The sequence below is a fragment of the Poecile atricapillus genome, chromosome 5 (assembly GCF_030490865.1).
Source record: "Poecile atricapillus isolate bPoeAtr1 chromosome 5, bPoeAtr1.hap1, whole genome shotgun sequence".
Classification (NCBI taxonomy): domain Eukaryota; kingdom Metazoa; phylum Chordata; class Aves; order Passeriformes; family Paridae; genus Poecile; species Poecile atricapillus.
Window position 1 is genome coordinate 38,364,452 of NC_081253.1, and position 20,156 is coordinate 38,384,607.

Here is a 20,156-nt window from a genome sequence, read left to right on the forward strand (position 1 = left end):
GGGAACAGAAGGGGATCAAGCCACGGCGCATCTCCCTGTCAGGGGGAAAACGGCACCAAGACCCTGATGCTGGGGGGACAAACTTCTCCCAGGAATGACTCACAGAGATCTGGCCTTTCCCCAGCATCCCTGGAGGGACTGTGGGTGCTTTGGGAAGTGGCTCCTTTTGGGCACCCTCCTCTCTCAGCCTTTTCCAGCCTGCTCAGCCATCCCTCAGTGATGAGGCCCTCTGGCCAGGACCACAGGGACTGTGTGAGGCACCCCAGGCACCGGGCACAAGTTTCAGAGGCTGTTGGGAGAAGTGAGGCTCACCTGGCCAGCAGACCCACGGCATAGTGCTGGGTGTCAGCACAGACCAGCGTGTCCCAGCCACGCTTGCGTCCCATTTCCATGACCACATTGTCACACCCCAGTCGGCAGAGCAGAGCCTTCATGGCCTGCACTGCAAACCTGTGTGCAGAGCAAAGCCCAGGTCACACTGGGTGCACTGGTGTCAGCCACAAGGGCATGGGAAGGACAGGAGGACTGGCACCTGTTGGGGTTGCTGGGAAGGCGGTGTTGCTCCCGGCATGCTTTCCAGAAGCTGTCAAATTCCACTGATGGCATCTGCTGTGTGGTGATGACAACTTGGAACAACAGAGCCACAAACAGGCGGGCGGAATAAAGCATCATCGCCTCGCGGCACTGAGGCATCTGGACCATCACCCAGAGCGCCAGAGTTGCCTGCAAAAGAAGCACACCAAGACAGCACTCAGTGCCAATGTGTCCATGGGGCAGGGCCTGAGGGGACATGCACGGGGAGCAGTGGGCCCGGTGTCCCCTGAGCCTGCGCCTAGGCCAAGTTTCAGCCCAGCCTGAGGCAAGGAGAGGATGGAGAGGTGACCTGGGGCTGAGCAAAGGCCCAGAAACTCACAGCCAGGGAAAAGACAGCCTTGTTGTCCCCATCAGAGGTGCAGGTGCTGCAAAGGGGCCAGTTCTCCATCACACAGAGCAGTGTAGGCAGCACTTTCTCCACTGTTGGTCCCGATGAGGCTATGGTTTGCCACATCAGTGCAGCAGCTCTGTGGGATCAGAGCTCTGTGTCAGGGGTGTCTCAGTCTCAGAGCCATGCCCTGTGTAGCTGTGGGGTCCCAGGTGCCAGAGCCCCAGTGCCCTGAGGGGCAGGGAGGGAGCATTGGCAGCAGCCTCAGGAAACAGAGGGGCCCGAGGCTCCTGGACCTCTCTGCCTGTTGGGCAGAGCCCATTGGACAGGCTGTGCAGGGCAATGGGCCCTAAAGGCTGGTGAGCCCTGAGCTCTCAAGGCACGTGGGCCCCATACCTGTCACACGATGGGGCACAGCGCAGGAGGGTCAGCACCACATCGATAGGGTGTTCGTCAGCCAGCCTTATTATGGCAATTTGCTTCCTGACATCCACAGTGACATGGGACTCCAGTCTGTGGTGAATGTTCTTCACCATGGCTGGCACCTGGAGAAGGAATAGGGAAGACTTGGCACGCTGTCCAAGGGAAGAACTTCCCCAGCTTCCCCTCCCACTGTACTGTGCTGGCCTGAAAGGCTGATGAGGCCCAGTGGCTGTGGCTTGACAGGCCACATGATCCTGGGAGGTCTCCAGCCCAGGCCACAGGCTGCTTACCTGCTGCTGAAAAGAAAAACCTGTCTCCTCAAAATCCATAGTGGGAGCATGAATTACAGTAGGATTGGGCGTGATGGCAATGTTTGTGAGGCTCTGAGGCATTCTGGTGTTAGTGTTTGTAATAGCCATGCCCTCAGTTGTGTAAGTCTTTGTCTTGTGATCATTCATTGCAGTGTCAAAGCTGTCTGAACATGCAGTTAAATCTGAGCTGACAACAGGCTCTGCCTGGAACTTGGCTGGCCTGGAGTTAAGCTTGGCTGTGCCTGCAGTTGCTGTGGTGCTGGTCTTTCTAGGCCGAATGCACATGAATTTCGTGAACATCTGCAGGAGAAAAAAGGACAGGGAAGAGAGGCATGTTCCATGGAGTGCTGCAAGTGCAGAGCTGGGCTGAACAGTGACAGCAGGCCCAGCCCAGGTGGGGATGGCTGCAGGTACCTTCAGCGTTTTGCGGAAGCGGCCGCGGGCGGGCTCCTGCTGTTGTCTGTCGTCCATGGCTGCATCTGGAAAAGAGCAGCCAGAGCTGAGGGGCTGCGGGAGAGGCCGGAGAACACAGCCCAGCCCTGCACTCCCCAGGCAGGGACAGCCCTGGGGTGGCTCAGGAGATGGAGCAAGGTCACTGGCGGGGGTCAACCCCAGCCCCTCTTCAGGGATGGGATGGGACGGGACGGGATCTAGCTGGCTGCAGCTTCAGCCCTGTGGCCCAGCTCTACTGCTCACCATCCTGCAGTGGCTGGAACTGCTCTGGCTCTTCAGGGTGTTGTGCTGGGGCAGCTCCAGGGTCTTTCTTTCTTTTCCCCCTGAACACTTTGAACAGGCTGAGGAATCTGCCTGCCAAAACACAATTCTGCCTTGAGGGCATCTTCAGAGAAATGCTTTGGGAAAGCTCCAAGTCAACAAGTCCTCAAGGGCACCTGCAAAAGAAAAGCCTCGGGAAGGCCACAGGCCACCAAGTCCCGCAGACTTGCCTCACAGGTACCTGGAAAAGAAAAGCCTCGGGAAAGCCACGGGCCACCAAGGCCCGCAGTCTTGCCACGAGGTCACCTGTAGAAGAAACGCCTTGGAAAAGCTCCGGGTAAGACACAAACGAGTGCGCTGTGTGGGGGCTCCTCACAGCACCGCTCTGGCGCGTCCTGTCCCGTCACGTACACTGAGCACTGTGGTGTTGCCCTGTCACCACCAGCCCCTATGTCACCCTGTGTCACAAAGGGCCCTTGGACACCCTGTCCCTTTCCATTCCACGGTTACCAGGCTGCACCGTGTCACAAAGGGCCCTTGCACTCACTGCCACCTGCCCTGGTTCCGCTCCCATCCCCCCCAAAGTGGCCCAGCTTGGAAGGAATCCCTTGCCCAAAGTGTCTAAGACAGCATGACAGGATCTTTAGGAACACCTCAAACCATCAGCAAACACTGCCCTGTTCTGCAGGCTCAGGGCAGCAGAAGGAGTCCCCAGGGCTGCCGACGCAGCCGCAGCAGGAAGGGCACAGGGCCTTGCACAGAAGCTGGCACGGCCTCCTTGGGACTCGGCCCAGCTGGTGGCCATCCTAAACCCACGGTTGTGAAACCAACCAGGAACATGTGGGCTATGGCACGAATGCTGCTCTGAGCCCTGGGGCCGGGCCAGCACTGAAATGAGCAGGTGTGGCAGAGTCCACACAGATGCAAATTTGGCACCCCCCCATGTGGGTGGGCAACACTGGTGCCTGTTTCCTGCTGAGACAGTGTTAAGGTTCCTCATGTTCTTTTGACTGTTCTTGCTTTCTGGAATAAAACATCACCCCAAAGCTGTGATAGTCTGCCCTCCAGTTGCTGCGTGTCTGGCTGTGGCAGCTCATGTCCAAACACAGCTGCGTCCCTGCTGAGCACGGCAATGGACAGCCACAAACAGGGAGGTCCCCAGTGAGCATTGAGACAGAGCCGTGGGGAAGTGCAGAGGATGGGAATAACTCTGGGGGGAGAAGCTGTTCTGCATCTGATTACAGTGCCGGCAACCTGAGGGAGCAGCCAAGACAAGTGCTGGAAGCAGGCATGTCCTGCCCTTTTCTGCTGTCAGATGGACATGGGATGTATTTGTTGCCACAGGTCCACCAGACCTGCTCCAGGAACAGTGGAGGGCCATGTATTGGTAGGGAACAGCCTCCAGCAAGAGCAAAGCAGGATCTTCTAGCAGCAAAGCCTGAGCTTGTGAACCAGGCCATCTCCTCATTAGACACCAAAGGGCTTCCCTCCTCCACTGAACCTCAGCCACAGGAGTCCCTACTTTTATTCAGCGTCTTGTACTTCTTCAGCACTGCTGACCCATCAGATCAAGGCTGAACCCATTTGCTGTAGTGATTTACCACAGAAACAGCATTAAGGGTTAAATACCTGAGGATTTAATACTTATGCAGCCAACTGATTTTTAAAAGTATAACTACTAAAGGCATCAGTTGTTCCCAAGTATTAACACTTTTAAGGGGAAGGCAGGCTGAGTACTTAATTTACCTTGTGTCAGCTGCAGTGTCAGGCTCAAATTGCAACACACAGGAGTTGGAAGGCAATAAAATATTTGAATGAAATTCAGTTTCCTTTGTTTTGCTACAGGTTTAATGTGTGGAGTGAGACTTTCCTTCTGCGTGGTCCTTAAGTCCCACATGTTAATTCATAAACTCAGTCTAAACACAGATTTCAATTAGCATATGAAAGCACAGTGCGTAGTCATCATCCTTCTCACTCGGTAAAGCTCTAGATACCTCTCAGAGCTGGTATGGGCTTCCTGACACGGGCTCAATGCTGCTTGAAAAGACAAAGCAATAAAACGTGTTTCATACCTCAAATATCCATCAGATCTCAAACAGCTGAGACATGAGTGTGTCCTTCCTTGTGGATCTGAGGCCAAATCCAGGTCTTGGCACAATCACTGATCTACCAGTCTTATGTCATGTGGGTTCTCATTGCATACTTTTACACCAACCTCAGCTTTGAGGGGCTGTTACAACAAAAAGTAAGGTGCTGGGCACGATTCAGCATGGTTTGTTTCTGTCATTTATCCTTGTGTAACAAAAGGCTCACATGGCAAAATCAAATTGGCTTCCAACTGCTAAAAACATCCCTTCCTTCCCAGTCTTGTACTTTGATTACATGAGAACACGTTCAAGAGAGAGGTGTCTACATCTGCTTTGGAATTGATTTGGAGCACCTTGATTCCTAAAGCTTAACCTGTTCTCTGACTTTATTTATACCAGTTGTGCCACACTGCCTGGGCATCCCAAACCTGAGGTTCTTTGCTGTGAAGGCACAGAAGAATCTGGCTTTAATAACCCTAAATTCAGGAAACATTATGCACATTACTTCCCTTTGCTTAACACAAGTATTTGAAGATAAAGTTACAAACTTCCCAAGTCAATTGGCATGACCTGAGAACATAAAATATTTGGAAATCTGCTTCCTATATCAAACCAGCAACTCATTTGCATTCACATAGTCTGTTGAGAGTCAATTACAAAAACCTGTTTGACACTAAACAGGAAAGCTCGTCTTTTGGGGTTTTTTTGGGTTTGTTTGGCATTTTGCTGAGCCAGCCAGCCCAGATAGTCCTTCCTAGGAGAAGAACACACCAACATGCTGTCCGGGCAATGGTCCAGCCAACTCCTGCAGGGCAGAACACAGGGAGAACCAAAAGTTCACCCAAGAACTTCTTCCAGATGTCCCCTACTGTCTTACACAGATTTTCTTACACATACCCCAGGCTGAACAGCAACATCCAAAACGCTCTCCTGCAACACCTGCTGAGACTTTTTTTGTACATGCACGTTCTGCTTTCATTTTCTTCACTGCATTTACTGTTAGCTCCGACGAGATACTGGAAAGTCTGTCAGGATTTGCCATTAAAGCCCACAGGTTTCTGCATGGATCTTCAGCAGGGAGGGATACTCAGCTCTTCTGCTTTCTCACCCCGTTTCTCCTGTTTTAACCACCTTATGGTTATGGTGGAGCTCAAGTAGCTTTCCCTACAGTGACTGGGGAACTGTGGGTAGATGAGCATTGCTGGCCCATATAGGAGAATACAATAATATGCCAAGAAACAATGTTCCATTACATGTGGGATGCAGATTAAATGAAAAACTGAGTTCCTTTTTTCCAAATCCTTCATCAACCTCTGTTCCCAACTGAATTCCTAATGGTTTCTTAACTCAAAAGTCCTTCCACTCAGCACTGTACTTGGAAGAACTCCAAAACCCACACCAGTCGCTTCAACTAAAACAGTAAATACAAGCACAAAAATACTTCCTCTTTGTTGAGCTGAAAGCACAGGGTTAGTGCAGGCCAGGAAAGGATTCAAATGCCTGAAGACGTCACTTTAGGAGTATTTCACACAGTATTTCCCAAGGTAGGGCTCTGGATAGGGAAACACAAAGCTGCTCATCTGAAGATAGGTATTTGTGAACCAAAAACAAGGATGAGGGTAACAAGGATGAAATCCGTGTGAAATAGCTTGGATTTCAAAGTAGCACGAGGCAAAAGGCATGGCTGGGAACACAGTACTCAAGGCAAGTTAAGAGTTAATGCCTCACCCAAAGCTAAAAGACAGCTAAAATTTTACAGCAAACCAGAAACCACGCAAGTTATCAACTTGTTAGAACAGGACAGGGTCAAACTTACTGTAGTTGACATAGATTTGATACTAGATTTGAGACAGACTGCCAGTGTCCACATTGCTCCTCTCCTATTAGCATTCATTGAGTACATAATAATCCTTTAATTATGTCTAAGTTTAATTTTTCCAAGCAGAGTTATCTGCTACCAACAAGTGCAGACATGCACAATACAAATTCAGAAGGGAAATTTTCACTCAGCTGTTCAAACACTTTACACCAAGGAATATTTCAAGACACCTGAGGGATACCAGTGATTTCTTTTAATACACCACCATACAACTGCTGCATACAAAGCTGTTGAGGCATAAAATATTGCAGTAATCCTTAACCAGCCCTATCCAAATTAGGCCAGCAAGAATTCATTGAAAAGACTCACCAAACCAGACCTTTATTTTGCAGAAAATTTAAAAAGTGCACAAGGTCAGTGTAAACATGTTCTTTAATATCACTGAAGATAAACTGATCAATCCAAGTCTTAGGTGGGTTTCAAATAAATAATCATTTTGAGAAAGTGTTTACATATCAAGGGAGCTCTCAAGGCAGCAAAGCACAGTTTGTAATTCCTCCCTGCTAACACCCCCTCACCAACAGAATGTACAGTAGGCAGTGCACACTGGAAGAACAATCACGACACAAAAGCACACTTGCCAGCTTCCACGGAACCTCTGGATAGGATTTCAGAAAGGAGGGGAGAAGTAAGTGGAGCCATGCACTGCCCTTTAAAGCACCACTCTTTCTCCACAGCCTTTTCACCAACATAACACAAATGGCAAGAGAATTCATGTTTGCTTGCAAAATCCACTCTCAGCTCAAAGATTAAGAGTAGTGCTCTGACAGAATTATTCTTCAAACTGACACTGCAGCACAATGCATCACCCCCCTCCCAGCTGGGCTCTGCTCCTACTCTAACCTTGAAATTCCTCTCCAATCATTGCAAAAGTAACCCAGAAAGCTTAAAGACAGGTAAGAATTGTTATTTCTTGCAGATCCTGGCCCACTGTACTGAAATGGTGACAGGTCTCAAGGTGTAGGGTTACCCAGGAAAACATCTGGTGTCCTATGTCACTCAAACAAAACCTTCCAAAAGTCAAAATACTTCCTCAAAGCATAGATTTGTCTTTGTTAAACAATTATTCTGCTGTAAAAATATGCCTGATGTAAAATTTCTCACATCAGAACAAGAAGATTTAACAATCCAGAAAGAACAAGGGGGAAAAAAATCAATTATAAATATGCCACAAAAATATTTGTGAGAGAGTTACTGTAAAATTGTTTTCTTTCACTTTCATCAAAATATTTTTTCTCTGTACATACAGGCTGGGCAGTCTTCCACTCTCTGTACTCTATTTCAACATGCAATAGATCTGTGATAAGCACTGCAGTACTCACCAGAGAATTGTTTCTTCTCCATTTCTAACACACCTGAAAAAGGTTCTGCTTTGAGTCAATTAAAAAAAAAATAAATGTACTATGTAATACTGCTGTGTATCTACTGAATAAATATTGCAGGTGTTAAAGGATTGTTTCACTGCTAGCTGGGCTTTGGCAAAACAGGAGCGGGGCTGACAAAAACTGGATACTTCACACTTTTGAGTGGGGGACGCTGCAACATTTAACAGATACGGGACAAAATTAATCTTGGGTCTAAAACTGTCGACACACAGGATTCCCAGGTTGCTCTGAACACAGGAGCAGGATGATCAGTTCTCCAGGAAAGCCACATAGTCAGTCAATCTTGCCAACTGCTGCTCATTGGGAATTGGTGGGACCGGAGCAGGTTCTGTAAAGATAATACAAATGGATCATTAATGAAATTTAGAAAGCAAATCCATCAGAAGTACCATCCATCACAACAGTAAGGGGAGAAAATTAAAGTCATCTAACTTTCAACAGCCTTCTGGGGGCAGATCTTAATTCTATCTCCTCCCTACACAGCTCTAGCTGACATAATCCTTGTAATCTGCACCATCCAGTAGTCCAAGAGTTACTAACCACAAAAACTGCTGCAACAAGTTCCACTTGTCAGCAGCCTCCAGAATTTCTTTACACACACTGGAGTCTGAGCAATGAGAGCTTACAGTATTCTGAGGAAAAAGCTGCTGAAGCTCACTGGTTGCTCCTTTCCTTGCAAGCTGCAATTCTGAAGACTCCAAACAAACAGATCTAGTGGGTGATCAGACCAACAGAACACAAAGTGGGAACATCAGGAATCTCAGGGACTGCTTAAAACATGAGGGAGTGAGAAGACAGAGGGAGAAGCACATTTACATTTGTTTTTTATTTTGGAGGGGCCAGTGAAAACTTTCACTTCTCTAGGACTCAACTCCCATTCAGTGGTGCTGGAGACACTGTTTATGCAAGTTTAGCTAAATCCATTATATACAAACAAAAATACCTGATGAAGGAATAAATCTGTTAAATGAAGCTTCCAGCACACCTGGAGAAAAACATAAAATTAGCCCAGTGGAACAGTTTTAAAAAGTTCTATGCACCAAAACATGGATCAAAAGCTAATAAAAATTAAACCTGTTTATTCATCACACTTTATTTTATAACTAAAAAGCACAGTACCCAAGGCTTAGCTGCTTCAAAAGAGCCTCTTTCTTTTGCCTGAACAGTAGCTCATGCACTCACTTTTAGAAAAAAAAAACCAAAAACGCATATAAGTAATTCCCAGGTTTTTTAAGCTCTGCATATTTTGCAACCAGTCCATAAAAACCTCACCTGATCATATATAAAATCTCAGGGCCCTGTTTGGCTTTGTGCCCCTTAGGGGTAAACTTCAGCACCTGGAACCTGTTTCTTATGGGCTTTGAACACCCAAAAACTCTGCCCATATAAATGGTGTCATTTCTTAGCCCAGCAGACCTTGCCCTTTTGGATATGCTGTAATTTGGCTCCTTCTGCCACAGCTGCACAGAGCAGTTGTTTCATCCTGCTTTTAGAGCTTTTTGCCTCAGCCAGATACAGCTTAGAAAAAAGGAAAAAAAAAGAAAAGAAAAAGAGATAAAAGAGAAGTATTTCTGCAGACCAAGCTTTGCAGGAACAGACATTCCTGTTATCAACACCATGAAAGTGAAGAAAAGAAGATTTAAATTTTAAAAGCAAAGAGAATTATACCAACAACTGAAGCTCCTCAGAACACCAAGATTCACAGATTCACTAAATCCCTGCCTAAAGAAGTTCTAATTCCTCTGAAGGAAAAAAAAAAATTTCTCAGGTTCAAGATGGTCTATTTTTCACTCATCTTTACTAGGTCAAGACATGTCATTTGAGGTCATCCAGTTTATGTTCCACAGAGGCAGAGCCAGCAGCAGAGGAGGAGAGGGAGCAATCACAGCACATCCTGTCTGCTTTTGTTTAAACAAGTTCATGTGAGGATGTAGCTTAATCCAAACTACTTGTAAGTTCAAACCAAACCCACCACTTTGTACTTCCTCACATTTTAGACATGCCCCGTGTTTATGAGCAACATGAGTGTCCAAAAAGTACCTAACAGAATCCCGTGCAAAGCTGTAATTAACAACCTGGCACTTAATTCCTAGAAAACGTTGAATGTTTCATGAAGCAACAGCCCCACCTACCTGGCTTTTTAGGCATCACCATGCGAGTTGCAAAGTCTGCTTGCCAGCCCTGCTCTAGCACACCTGGAAAAGCATTTGGGCATTTGTAAGATACAGAAGGGGAGAATAAACAATGAAAATTAACGGCAAATAATTTTTCGAAAAGCAAACCATTATCCAGAACCAAGATTTTATTTTTTTTTCCCCAATCACTTCCCCATCACTTAACAGCCTCAGAATTTGTAGATACATTTTTATTAATCATCACTTAGAGCTCTCTAAGCTCATCATCAGTATAAAAATTACTGGGAATAATGCCAAGTACCTTTCACAGCTTCTTCTACAGGAAGGCCAACAAAGGCTGCAAAATCATCTGCAACTATTGATGTGTAAGCCTGGGAAACCAGTCCAAAGGCTCGTCTCCTGGTTGCATCTAGGGAGAGAGGAACACAGGAGACTCATCTCCAGAGCTGGGAAATCTGAGAACATTCCCTCAATTCTATCACCTTTGAAAAATCACTACCAGCCCTCAAGTGAGCCCTTCAGGAGTTCCCCCTCCCTTCCCACAGTTCACAGCAGCAAGAGACAACAATGTGTTCTCTGCCAGGACAAATCCCCTCAGAGCCCACACTGAACCTTCAAATGCAGCCTGCAGCATCCTGGGCTCTACCACCAGCACATAGAACACTTCAGGAAACTCTGCATCTGCTGGCATTCTCTGCTTGCAATATGGCAGCAATTAGTTAATAATTAATGGCAGCTAAAAAGCAGCTGTTTCTCAAGCTACAGAGAATTTGTTACTGCACCTCTTTTCGGCAGTCTGCACTGCCCTCCCTCTAGGAGCAAGAATTTGCATGTTAACATTACAAAGGGTAGAAAACATTTCACAGAAAAACCTTCTTGTAAGTCCTACAAGGTTCTGAAATGCCAAGCCAAGTTCCCTGAATCACTGGTTAGAAGTCTGATGAAACTGGGTAACTAATGGTCTGTTTTGCTCTTACAGAACAAACCACATGGTTTATGAAATTCCAGTGTCAAAGAATACCCAGAAACAAAATCCTACTAAAACAAATTTATTTGTTCCTACCAGTTTTTCTAATGAGCTTTCTATTTATACCTGATACCTAAAAAACTTTCAGTAAAACCTACAAAAACTTGGCAACAGTTTTCCTGACCACTTCTGATTTTTCACAACTGACAACTTGTTGGAACAGACATAAATTTTATTCCAGGCAATCCCCTGCTCCCCAGACAAGCCCAGCTTGTACCTCTGAGCGCTTCCATGATTGGCTGGATGGTCTCAGACCACTGATGTGCACTGATTGCTGTGTAGATTCCTGGGAAGTCCCTCTGCCAGATTCGTTGCCCCACTGACCAAACTGCACCAAGCTCAGCATTTGCCTGTTGCGACCAAAGAAATACCCACCAGTGTTAATCCAGAAGAAAATCCTCTACACTGACCACAAAACCCATTTCCATCCCCAGATTTTCAGAGAACATTGCTGTGCAACAAAAAGTGCAGGTTTCTGAGTTAAATTTGGTGCAGTACTTACAGATTTGATAGCAGGAGGGATTCTTTTCCAGAGATAACGTGCATTATTCCTTAAAAAAAAAAAAGGAATTAAAGTACTTTTTAGTCACCAAATGAGACACCACAAGATTTGTCCAGATGTAATGAACACTCTCAGTGCCTTAAAATATTCTTTCTAGGAAGAAATGTCGGATACTGAAGTGGGAAAACAGAGCTGCTCACCAGCAGACAACACTGGGCTGCCATAACACAACAAACAGTTCATTAACTGCCTCATTTAACACCAGCTTGGGAAAGCAATTTCTCCCTAAAACCCCAGGTTTAGTGCATCAAGTACACACAGACACATGGAATAAACCCCCAGACCAAATTCCCAGGCTCTCTGCTTCCTGCAGATTGAGCTCCCCCAAGCCAAGAGTATCCCTTATTTTTAACATGGATGGTCCAGAGTTATCCTGCTGGGATTTAAACACAAGGAACATCCTTCAATCCAACCCAAAAGAAATGCAGCCCTGAACAGCTACAAAACAAAACACTGAAACATTTAACACTTCCCAAAGGAGCCAGTTTCACCACTTAATGAACTTTATTCCCAAATTTCCCCCACAGTTCAGAAGGGTGGGGAAGAGCAAGGAAAGGAGAATGGTTTTCCTGTCAGATCAAGGGGTGAAAAAGACTTACTCCCAGGAATATTTAATGCAATCTCTTTGTAAACACAGCATTTTTATTCACCACACAGCCCATTCCCAACGTGCTGGTGACAAAGCCAGCGTCACAGGCTGGGACAAGCCACTCACATGTCATTGTGCAGCAGGTACAGAGCCAGCAGCTGGCCATAAACCAGGGGTGTGGCAATTCCTCCAGGGGCCTGAAAACAAACACAGATTCTCTGGTCACAGATTTTAGAGAGGGGGGTGATACAAAACGCAGCAGGAAGCCAAGTTTCATGTAAACTGAACACTCCAACACAACTCCTTTTTACCTTTATTTTGTTTTTTTGACATCACATAATAGATCTGTGCAATTTTGGGGGGGTGTGGCAGATGTTAAAAGCGAAATTAAATCACCCTGACTTCGTTTACCTTCAGCTGAACTTCAGCTCACACCACTCCACCACAGCAAAGCTTCTCTGCCCCTCCCATAAAACTCAAGCTAAGCTTCAGCCACACTTTAGCAGAGCTCACAAATCTCACAAGGAGGAAACAAGGGATAAAAACCAGTGATAAAGAAAAAAACGCAAAATTTTGACAGTCTGTAATAACTTGAAAGCTACAAAGATTTCCAATAAAGCTTCAGGCCTTTTCTTAAGGGACGGCAGAACGTAAAACAGCACGGAGGGAGCTTCCAGTGAAAGCTGCCATAATAAAACTCGATATAAGGGTAATTCCACCAGCCTGGCTCAAGGCTCTGCTTCCACTCCCCCGATCAATATTTGTCTTTTCTCAACCACGGGAAGGACGGAAACACACAAACTACCCCCCTCATACTCCCTCTGAAACGACATGAGTAATTATGTATTTATCGGGAATACCCATTTATCCGCAGGCTGCGAGTTTCTGAAGGGCTCTCTGGGGAGTCCAAGGGGCAAGCTCAAACACTGAGCCCTCCCCCGCTCACACTCACTCCCACGCACCCTCCCCACCTCACACACGCACACCGCCCCCTCCCCGCCCGGCGGCACCTCCAGCTCTTGTGTCTCGCACTGCTCCAGGAGCCGCCTGAAGCTCACGGAGCTCTCGGCCATCACCGCCACCGGCATCTTCCCCTCACGGCGCCGCCCGCCCGCATCAGGCGCCCGCGCTTGACGTCACTTCCGCCGCCAGCCCTTCCCTTCCCGCACCTTCCGCCCGCCTCTCTGTGCTCCTGGAGGACTGAGGGGGCGTGGCCATACGGGAGGCGCGGCCAAGACGTGCAGGGCGTGGTCAGGTTTGGGGCGTGGCCAATGCCCGTGAGGGGCTGAGGGTGGCGCGCGCTTCGTGAGGGTGGCGATGATTAAAGCCCTTTTGAATCCCTTTATTTTCAGTGCAATAAGCAAAGTTTCCGCGTCACAAAAGGAACTGAGTGTGCTTGGCGTGCGATACGGAGTCCTATATATGTCCACGTTCGGTTTTCTCTCCGTATTTGTCACATTTTATGGGATGCGTGAGACGGGCGCCCTCCATCCCTTATTGCACATTCCATATACATAAGGGATATTCTCAAGGGATAGGAAGTGCTTTTCCAGCTCTGTGCGTGTTTCTGGTGGGTTTTAAAAGTAGTTTTACCCAGTTTAGCTGGGTTTCTTTATCTTTGTTCTCTATTAAATCCTCTGCTTGCAGAGAAAGCAGCACTGCTGGAGACAGGCTATAGGATTATGGAATATCCTGAGTTCACCCACAAGGATCATCAAGTCCAACCCCACAGTCCTGAACAGGCACCCAACAATCCCACCCTGTGCTCGAGAGCGTTGTCCATACATTCCTTGAGCTCTGGCAGCCTCGGGAATGTGACCATTTCCTGGGGGAGCCTGTTCAGAGCTCACCCTTTCCCCAACATCCAGCCGAAACCTTCCCTGACACCGCTCCGATATATACCCAATAAATATTCGGTATATATACAGCGAAGCGTCTGTATCTGTGCTTTTGTCCTATAAAAGAGCCCACAATAAGCTAAAACGACATTTAACAGCACAGGTGCTGTTCTAGAGGTGGAACCACCCCTTGGCCATGGCTCCCCATCCTCAGTGAGGTCCCATCCAGCACCAGGAGCCCCAGCCCTGCCCATTTATTCCCAGAATTAGGCTCAGGAGCCCTATTAATGGCTTGGAGTGGGGTTGGACGTGTTTGCAGCCCAGTTTGAAGCATAGGAGGCGATGGAAAATAGCAAGATTGTCTCCAAATCTATGTAATTATTAGGGTCACAGATGTAAATTCATATTTTTATGGTAAAATCACCCCGAGGGGCTCATTTTCTGCAAAACTTTGCTTTCTGGTACAACGGATTCGCTTTTCACCATCATCCTCTGCTCCCTATTCCTTGAACAAAGACTGACCCCAGTGCTTCCCACCATCTTCCATCCCCAGAACTGCCTTAAAAATCATTCCCCAAACCATTTATTCTTCATGCAGGGAGCTTTCCCAAGCCGTGCTCAAGAGCTGCACCACCTCAGTGCAAAATTCGTGCGTTCTCCACACTTTTGGGGTGAAAAAAAAAAAAAAAAAATGGAAGAATGGCATAAATCCTGATCCCTTTGCCATGGAGTCCCCGTGCTCCGGGAGAGGTCTTGGCTCTCGAAAAAACAAAACTAGAGTGTGTTTGTGCTGGCTTTGGGATTCGCCCGAGGCACAGCATCTTGGAGGAGGGCTCCAGGCGATGGCACTGCTGCTCCGCCGGCTCGGGCATCACTTTTCCTGGGAAACAACCTCCCGTCCCCGCCAGCCGCATCGATCCCGACGGCCCTTTGTTGCCTCCAGCTCTGTGCCAGCGTCTCTTTGACATTCGGACATCTGAGAGGAGCACTGTCCTCACCTTTTGCTCCCATTCCCAATTATCTCGTGTTTTCGGGAGGCGAGGAGGGGAGCAAAGCGGGCGGCAGCTTGTGATGATGCCGGTGGGGGACCTTCCCTCAGGGCTGGGGTCAGAGCATCCCGGATTGCCACCGGGAACGCGCTGATTTGGGAAGGATTCGTCGTCCTGGGGGGGATGTCAGGCGCTGCAATCCCACATCCCGGTGTCATCCTCCATCCTGGTGGGTCCAGGTGGGAAGGCATGAGCCAGTCCCCGGCACCGCTGGCTGTGTTGGGCCTGGGCAGAATGGCAGCCCCTGCTCCTGCTCCCTGCCGGGAGATCGTTTCGTTTAGGGGGGAAAACAACCCAGTAAAAAATGGAATAGAGGAGAGGTGTCCTCAAGAGGGCACTAGCTGCAAGAGAAACTGCCTAAAAATCCAAGGAAACTGGACATCCAAACATCCCACTGTCCTTTCCACCGAGAGACTCTTCCTATTTGGGGGAAATTCGGCTTTTTAAAAAATATTTCGCTTTGGTTTCCATTTTTTCTTTTGGAACAACAGAGGACGTGTTGCTTCCCGCTGGGCTGAGCCAAGCCTTCCAAATCCACCAGCCCCTCTCTGGAAGCAATTCCTTGGCATGGAATCAGCCAGAACCTACCCTTTTGCAAGCATATGCTGCATACTCCCCTCTCTCTTTTCCCCCCTTTTCCAAAGCTGTTTAAGGCTGTGGTAACATTTTCAGGCAGGAAACATGCCAGAAGGGAATACACTTCTTTTCAAGTCACCAAGATAAAATACAGCAATTTTGTGGTATTTTTCAGGGTCGTAAATCCAGGTTTGGAAGATATTCCTGGGGTTGACTGGAGCCTGGCTTCAGCATGGTGGCATCATCCAGGACCTCTGGACAGTGATGGACACTGCCTGAGCCAGCATCCCAGAAAACCACAGGGTCATTTATTTCACTCAGGAGTTTCTCCTCAATTCAGACACCAAAAGAAGAGGCCAGACTCATAAAACAGCTGAGCACGTTGGAAAATCTATCCCACTGGCAAAGCCAACTACGTTAAATTAACGGGAAGGCTCCTTGACTTGACAGCATCCTGATTTTTCTTTGGCCCACAGGCTCGAAAAGCACTTAAAGACGTGGCCGCCAGCTGCTGTAGAAGTGTAAAATAAATTTAATGTGATTTTTATTCAGCTCCTGGTGATGATGGCAGGAAAATCTCAGCAACTCCTTTGTGCCTTGCATGAATTTTAAAGCAGGGAGGGAAATGGATCCCAGTTCTGCCATCCTGGACAGTCCCAAGTAGTTTTCAAAGTAATACCAAGGCGTTTCCAAGAAAAATTAGCAGAGATTTCGTGACAGGGCTTCATTTTCCCAGTCGTTTCCATGTGCTGCTGCCTGTGATCTGGAGGTACCCTCTGGAAAGATGATTGCAAGTGGTTTCCCTTTCTCATCTGCTTCCAAAGCTTTGTGTAGGGGAACAAAAGACTGGTGATGGGGAAATTAAGATGCAACGGGGAGATATGGAACAATAGGACACTAATTTAATGTGAAAGTTAAAGAAAACGGTTCTAAAGGGTCAAGCTGAACCTCTCCACACCCTTCCCATTCCCTCAACAGCCTGATTGGCACTAGCTGGGCTGATCTGAGCAAAAGCTGGATCCAAACACATTATTTCCTTCCATGACATCAAAGGGAAAATACCTCGTTTTTAGGAGCTGAGCCCATGAAAGGAAACTGCGAGCGGCTGATGGGAAATTATCGCTGCTTTTTCCCCAAACAAGCTTTATAATCTATTGCATTTCCATAGGGGCGTTGGTTTAAACTCCAATAAACAAGAAGCTATCTGGGATATTTGAGATATTACGCTTTTTTTTTTTTTTTTTTTTTTGCTGCCCTCATCCTTGATTTGACCTCAGACCCAAAGTCTCATTTCTACAGGTTTGTACTCCAGCATGATGGTATAAATATCTGGCACAGGGTGCCCAGAGAAACTGTGGCTGCCCCATTCCTGGAAGTGTCCGAGGTCAAATTTCAATGAGGCTTGGAGCAACCTGGGGTAATGAAAGGTGTCCCTGCCCATGGCAGGGGGTGGGACTGGATGGGCTTTAAGGTCTTTTCCAAACCATCCTATAATTCTGTGATTCTGTGAAGTAAAGGTGAAAAAAAAAAACCTTAAATCAGAGAGGCTGAGGAGCTTGAAGGATGTGTAGGAGACCGAAAAGTGACCAGAGTAGCAGGAAGTGATGAGTTTTCCATCCAGCTGTCCTTGCCTATGGGAATCTGTGTCTTGCTGCTGCTCCAGAACAAAACTTCCCCAGAGCTGAGATTTGGGGGTGGCTGAGCTCCTTTCTGTCCACCCTGGACACCTCCATCCCCCTCCTCTTATCTTCCCTGTGAGTAACCAGGAGTGATGGCTTCTGCCAGAGGCTCTGGAGGCAAAGGCTGCCCTTTCTTAACCTGCCAAGGGGATAAGAGACCCTCTGTGTATTTAACCCAAACTTTTGTTTTTATGACTTTCCAGGCTTGTCTGTGCATTTTCCTGTTTTTGCTTTGTTCTCTGAGATCTTCAGCCAAGTTTCTGTCCCCTCCCTGGCTCCTGGGCCAGCAGTTCTTGCTCTCCACATATTTTAATCCTCTATGACAAAGAGGTTTGGTACCTTTGAGCAATGTGACTGCTCTTCTCTTGACTGTTCCCCCACCATGCTGTTCCCTTGCTTGGAGACCTCTGAAAGCCCCCAGATTCCAGGGGATAAAGAGAAGGTGGGGATTCCTGGTCCACTGTAGGGTGTTTGAGGGGATCAAGCGTCCAGCATGGGATATTTTAAGCTATGGAGTGGGACAATCCCAGGTCAAGCATGGGGTGGTTGTGGGACGGAGGGTCCCTGCTCCTGCTGAAGCATTTGAGGAATGGAGAAGGTGGGTCCCTGGTCCGACAGGGATGTTGGAGGGTGTGAACTGAGGAGAGGTGAGACTGAGGGACTGAGGAGAGTCCCTTGTGCAGTAGAGAACATTTGGGGGATGGAGTGAGTCCATCTGGTCCAGCTGGGGCAACTGCAGGATGGAGCATCCCTGTGCAGGAGCCCCTCTCCAACCAATGCCCTTTTCATCAGGATGGGATGCGCAGGGCTCACATTGTGAACCCAGCGGCTTCCTCCTTTGGCCTCCCAGTCTGTGCTGGGGCTGGAGGGGGGAAAACGCCTCTGCCGTGCCAGGGAGGCAGGAGCTCCTGCAGAAACCTCCCTGCGCGGCTCAGCATCCCTCCTGTTAACAGCAGCGCGATGCATCGCCGTGTCTCCCGGGGCACGCTTTTAAATCCGCTAATCTCCCGTGATGGCACGCGTGTTAAAAAACACCTGTCCCCCGCCAAAGCCACCGGGACAGCGGGCGAGTGTTTCGGGCGAGTGCAATAAAAGCCGCAATTAGAAAGGCGGGCTTTGATCTCCGGGAGAGAAGGAGTTCAGGCAGCTGCGCCGAGACCTCTCCCGCAGCCACTCTTCTACTTCAGTAACATCCGAACAAAGAGGATCTTGTGTCCGCGGCGCCTCGTTACGGCTCCTTCTTCCGAGCCCGCGGCCACCTGTCCCTCCCCGCCGCCCCAGGGCGCTCCCGTCCCTGCCGCGGGGTCCCTTCCCGGTCCCTTCTCCAGCGCTGCCGCCGAGGGGCACGAATCGGATTTCACGGCCCCCGACGCTTGCGGGGAGCTGCCGGGCTTTGCTCTCCATCACTCAAAGTCGCCGTCGCAATGGCCTCTTTGTTCCGCCAGCCCTGCCTGCCAACAGCTGGGATCTCCATCCAGCTGTGCCGGGATGCAGCGCGGGACCCGCTGTGCACGGCCCTGGGGACTCCAAAGAGGGGACACTGCCAGTTCTGCCTGAGGTGAGGAATCCCTGTGCCATCCTATCAGCATCCCACACAAGGATCCTGGCCCAGAGGAGGCTGAGGATTGCAGACAGGTGGGGTCAGCCTCTCTTCAGGTAACCAGTGACAAGACAACAGGAAATGTCCTCAAGCTGTCCCAGAGGAGGTTCAGGTTGGACATCAGGAGGAATATCTTCATGGAAGGGGTGGTCAGGCATTGGAAGGGATTACCCAGGGAGGTGTTGGAGTGCCTATCCCTGGAGGTGTCCAAGAATGTGGCACTCAGTGCTCTGGGCTGAGTGACAGGGTGGGGATTGGTCACAGGTTGGACTTTTCCAGCCTAAGTGATTCTGCAAAGCTCCTTCTGAGGAGATACTCTGGTGAGACTGTGAGGGGAAATGTGTTGCTTATTTGCTCTTTAATGTCCAAGGATCAGCTCAAATCTGCATGGTATAAACTGGAAAGTTCCAGAATAACTCCCAGGGGCCGTAGGAATCGTTAGACCGGATCCTGGATCTCTCTGAATTTGGAAGGAGCCAGTGCAATGCTGCACCCCACAGTCTGCTGTAAATTTTCATAGACTCACACAATCTTAAAAAGGTCTTTGTCAGCAAGGGGGGAAGTACTTTTTAAAACAAAGTTTAAAACCCCTTCCGGATTTTTGCCACACTTTTCCCATAATTCCCGGAATAAGGCGGGTCTGAAAAGGAAGAGAGGTGGATAGAAAACAAGAGAGGAGGAAAAAACCAAGTTGGAAAAGCCATCAAGGATGCCACATAGAATAAATATTTGATGGCACAGGCAGGCACACCCCAGGCTATCCGAGCCCTTGGGACAGAGATGTCACTTCCCATTGCTTGGTGGCTTCCTAAATTGGGAGGAGAGGATGTTCCCAATGCCCCACTCCCCAAAGCCAATGTCAAAGAGCCCACACCCCTTGAGGACCATAATTTTCTCCCAGTCTGGTTGTGCTTGGTGGGAGGTCCTGTTATTCCTGCTATTCCAGACTCTGCTTGTCGTGAGAGGGTCCTACTCTGTTCCCTTGCTGGTGGGGGTCTGTCACCTCCAGGGGATGGTGGATGGGGATCAGACAAGTGGCAGGGGAAGGGTTGTGGCCACCAGGGTCTGGAAGCTCCCCTCCACCCTCTCTCATGGCTCCGTTTGGTCTCCAAAATTTGCTCCAGACATAATTTCCCAGGTAAAACCCTCAAATCCATTCTCATTTTTTCCCCCTCCTTTTTATTTCCATGGGAAAAAACAGAAGAAAGGAAATCAAAGAAAGAAGGGCAAAGACACCTTCCACAATTGGGAAAAACCATGTTTTTTACCATGATCCAACAGGATTTTTACTGGGGTCCTGGATGCAGAGGGGTGGGATCTCTTCCTGACACATCCCAGCCATCCTCCCTTGCCTGGGGCTATGGTCCTCGCTGGCTGTGG

The 20,156-nt window shown here is 48.4% G+C and overlaps 2 protein-coding genes across 2 annotated transcripts; both read right to left on the minus strand.

Moving 5' to 3' along the window:
- Positions 1 to 282: 282 nt before the first annotated feature.
- LOC131579945 (uncharacterized) lies at positions 283 to 2,595 on the minus strand. Its single transcript, XM_058840533.1, has 7 exons — positions 2,353 to 2,595; positions 2,071 to 2,135; positions 1,636 to 1,956; positions 1,319 to 1,467; positions 914 to 1,061; positions 533 to 723; positions 283 to 289 (listed from the first exon to the last, which is right to left on the minus strand). Exons 1-7 carry the CDS (start codon positions 2,492 to 2,494, stop codon positions 283 to 285), a joined length of 1,023 nt encoding a protein of 340 aa, XP_058696516.1. The 5' UTR covers positions 2,495 to 2,595.
- Positions 2,596 to 6,631: 4,036 nt separating this feature from the next.
- On the minus strand, positions 6,632 to 13,182 carry COPS8 (COP9 signalosome subunit 8). The gene is made up of 8 exons (XM_058840190.1): positions 13,045 to 13,182; positions 12,161 to 12,231; positions 11,386 to 11,434; positions 11,101 to 11,233; positions 10,158 to 10,265; positions 9,854 to 9,916; positions 8,665 to 8,706; positions 6,632 to 8,049 (listed from the first exon to the last, which is right to left on the minus strand). The coding sequence occupies exons 1-8, from the start codon at positions 13,120 to 13,122 to the stop codon at positions 7,970 to 7,972; spliced, it is 624 nt and encodes a 207-aa protein (XP_058696173.1). The 5' UTR covers positions 13,123 to 13,182; the 3' UTR covers positions 6,632 to 7,969.
- Positions 13,183 to 20,156: the final 6,974 nt, after the last annotated feature.

Excerpts from the sequence above, each read along its gene's own strand:
- LOC131579945 (XM_058840533.1), bottom strand. The coding sequence starts at position 2,494 with ATGCCCTCAAGGCAGAATTGTGTTTTGGCAGGCAGATTCCTCAGCCTG. Across the intron at positions 1,957-2,070 it reads GCTTCCGCAAAACGCTGAAG|ATGTTCACGAAATTCATGTG; the intron begins GTACCTGCAGCC and ends TTTCTCCTGCAG. Across the intron at positions 1,468-1,635 it reads GTTTTTCTTTTCAGCAGCAG|GTGCCAGCCATGGTGAAGAA; the intron begins GTAAGCAGCCTG and ends TTCCTTCTCCAG.
- COPS8 (XM_058840190.1), bottom strand. The coding sequence starts at position 13,122 with ATGCCGGTGGCGGTGATGGCCGAGAGCTCCGTGAGCTTCAGGCGGCTC. Across the intron at positions 10,266-11,100 it reads AATCATGGAAGCGCTCAGAG|ATGCAACCAGGAGACGAGCC; the intron begins GTACAAGCTGGG and ends CTCTCTCCCTAG. Across the intron at positions 8,707-9,853 it reads GGTGATGCCTAAAAAGCCAG|GTGTGCTGGAAGCTTCATTT; the intron begins GTAGGTGGGGCT and ends GTTTTTCTCCAG.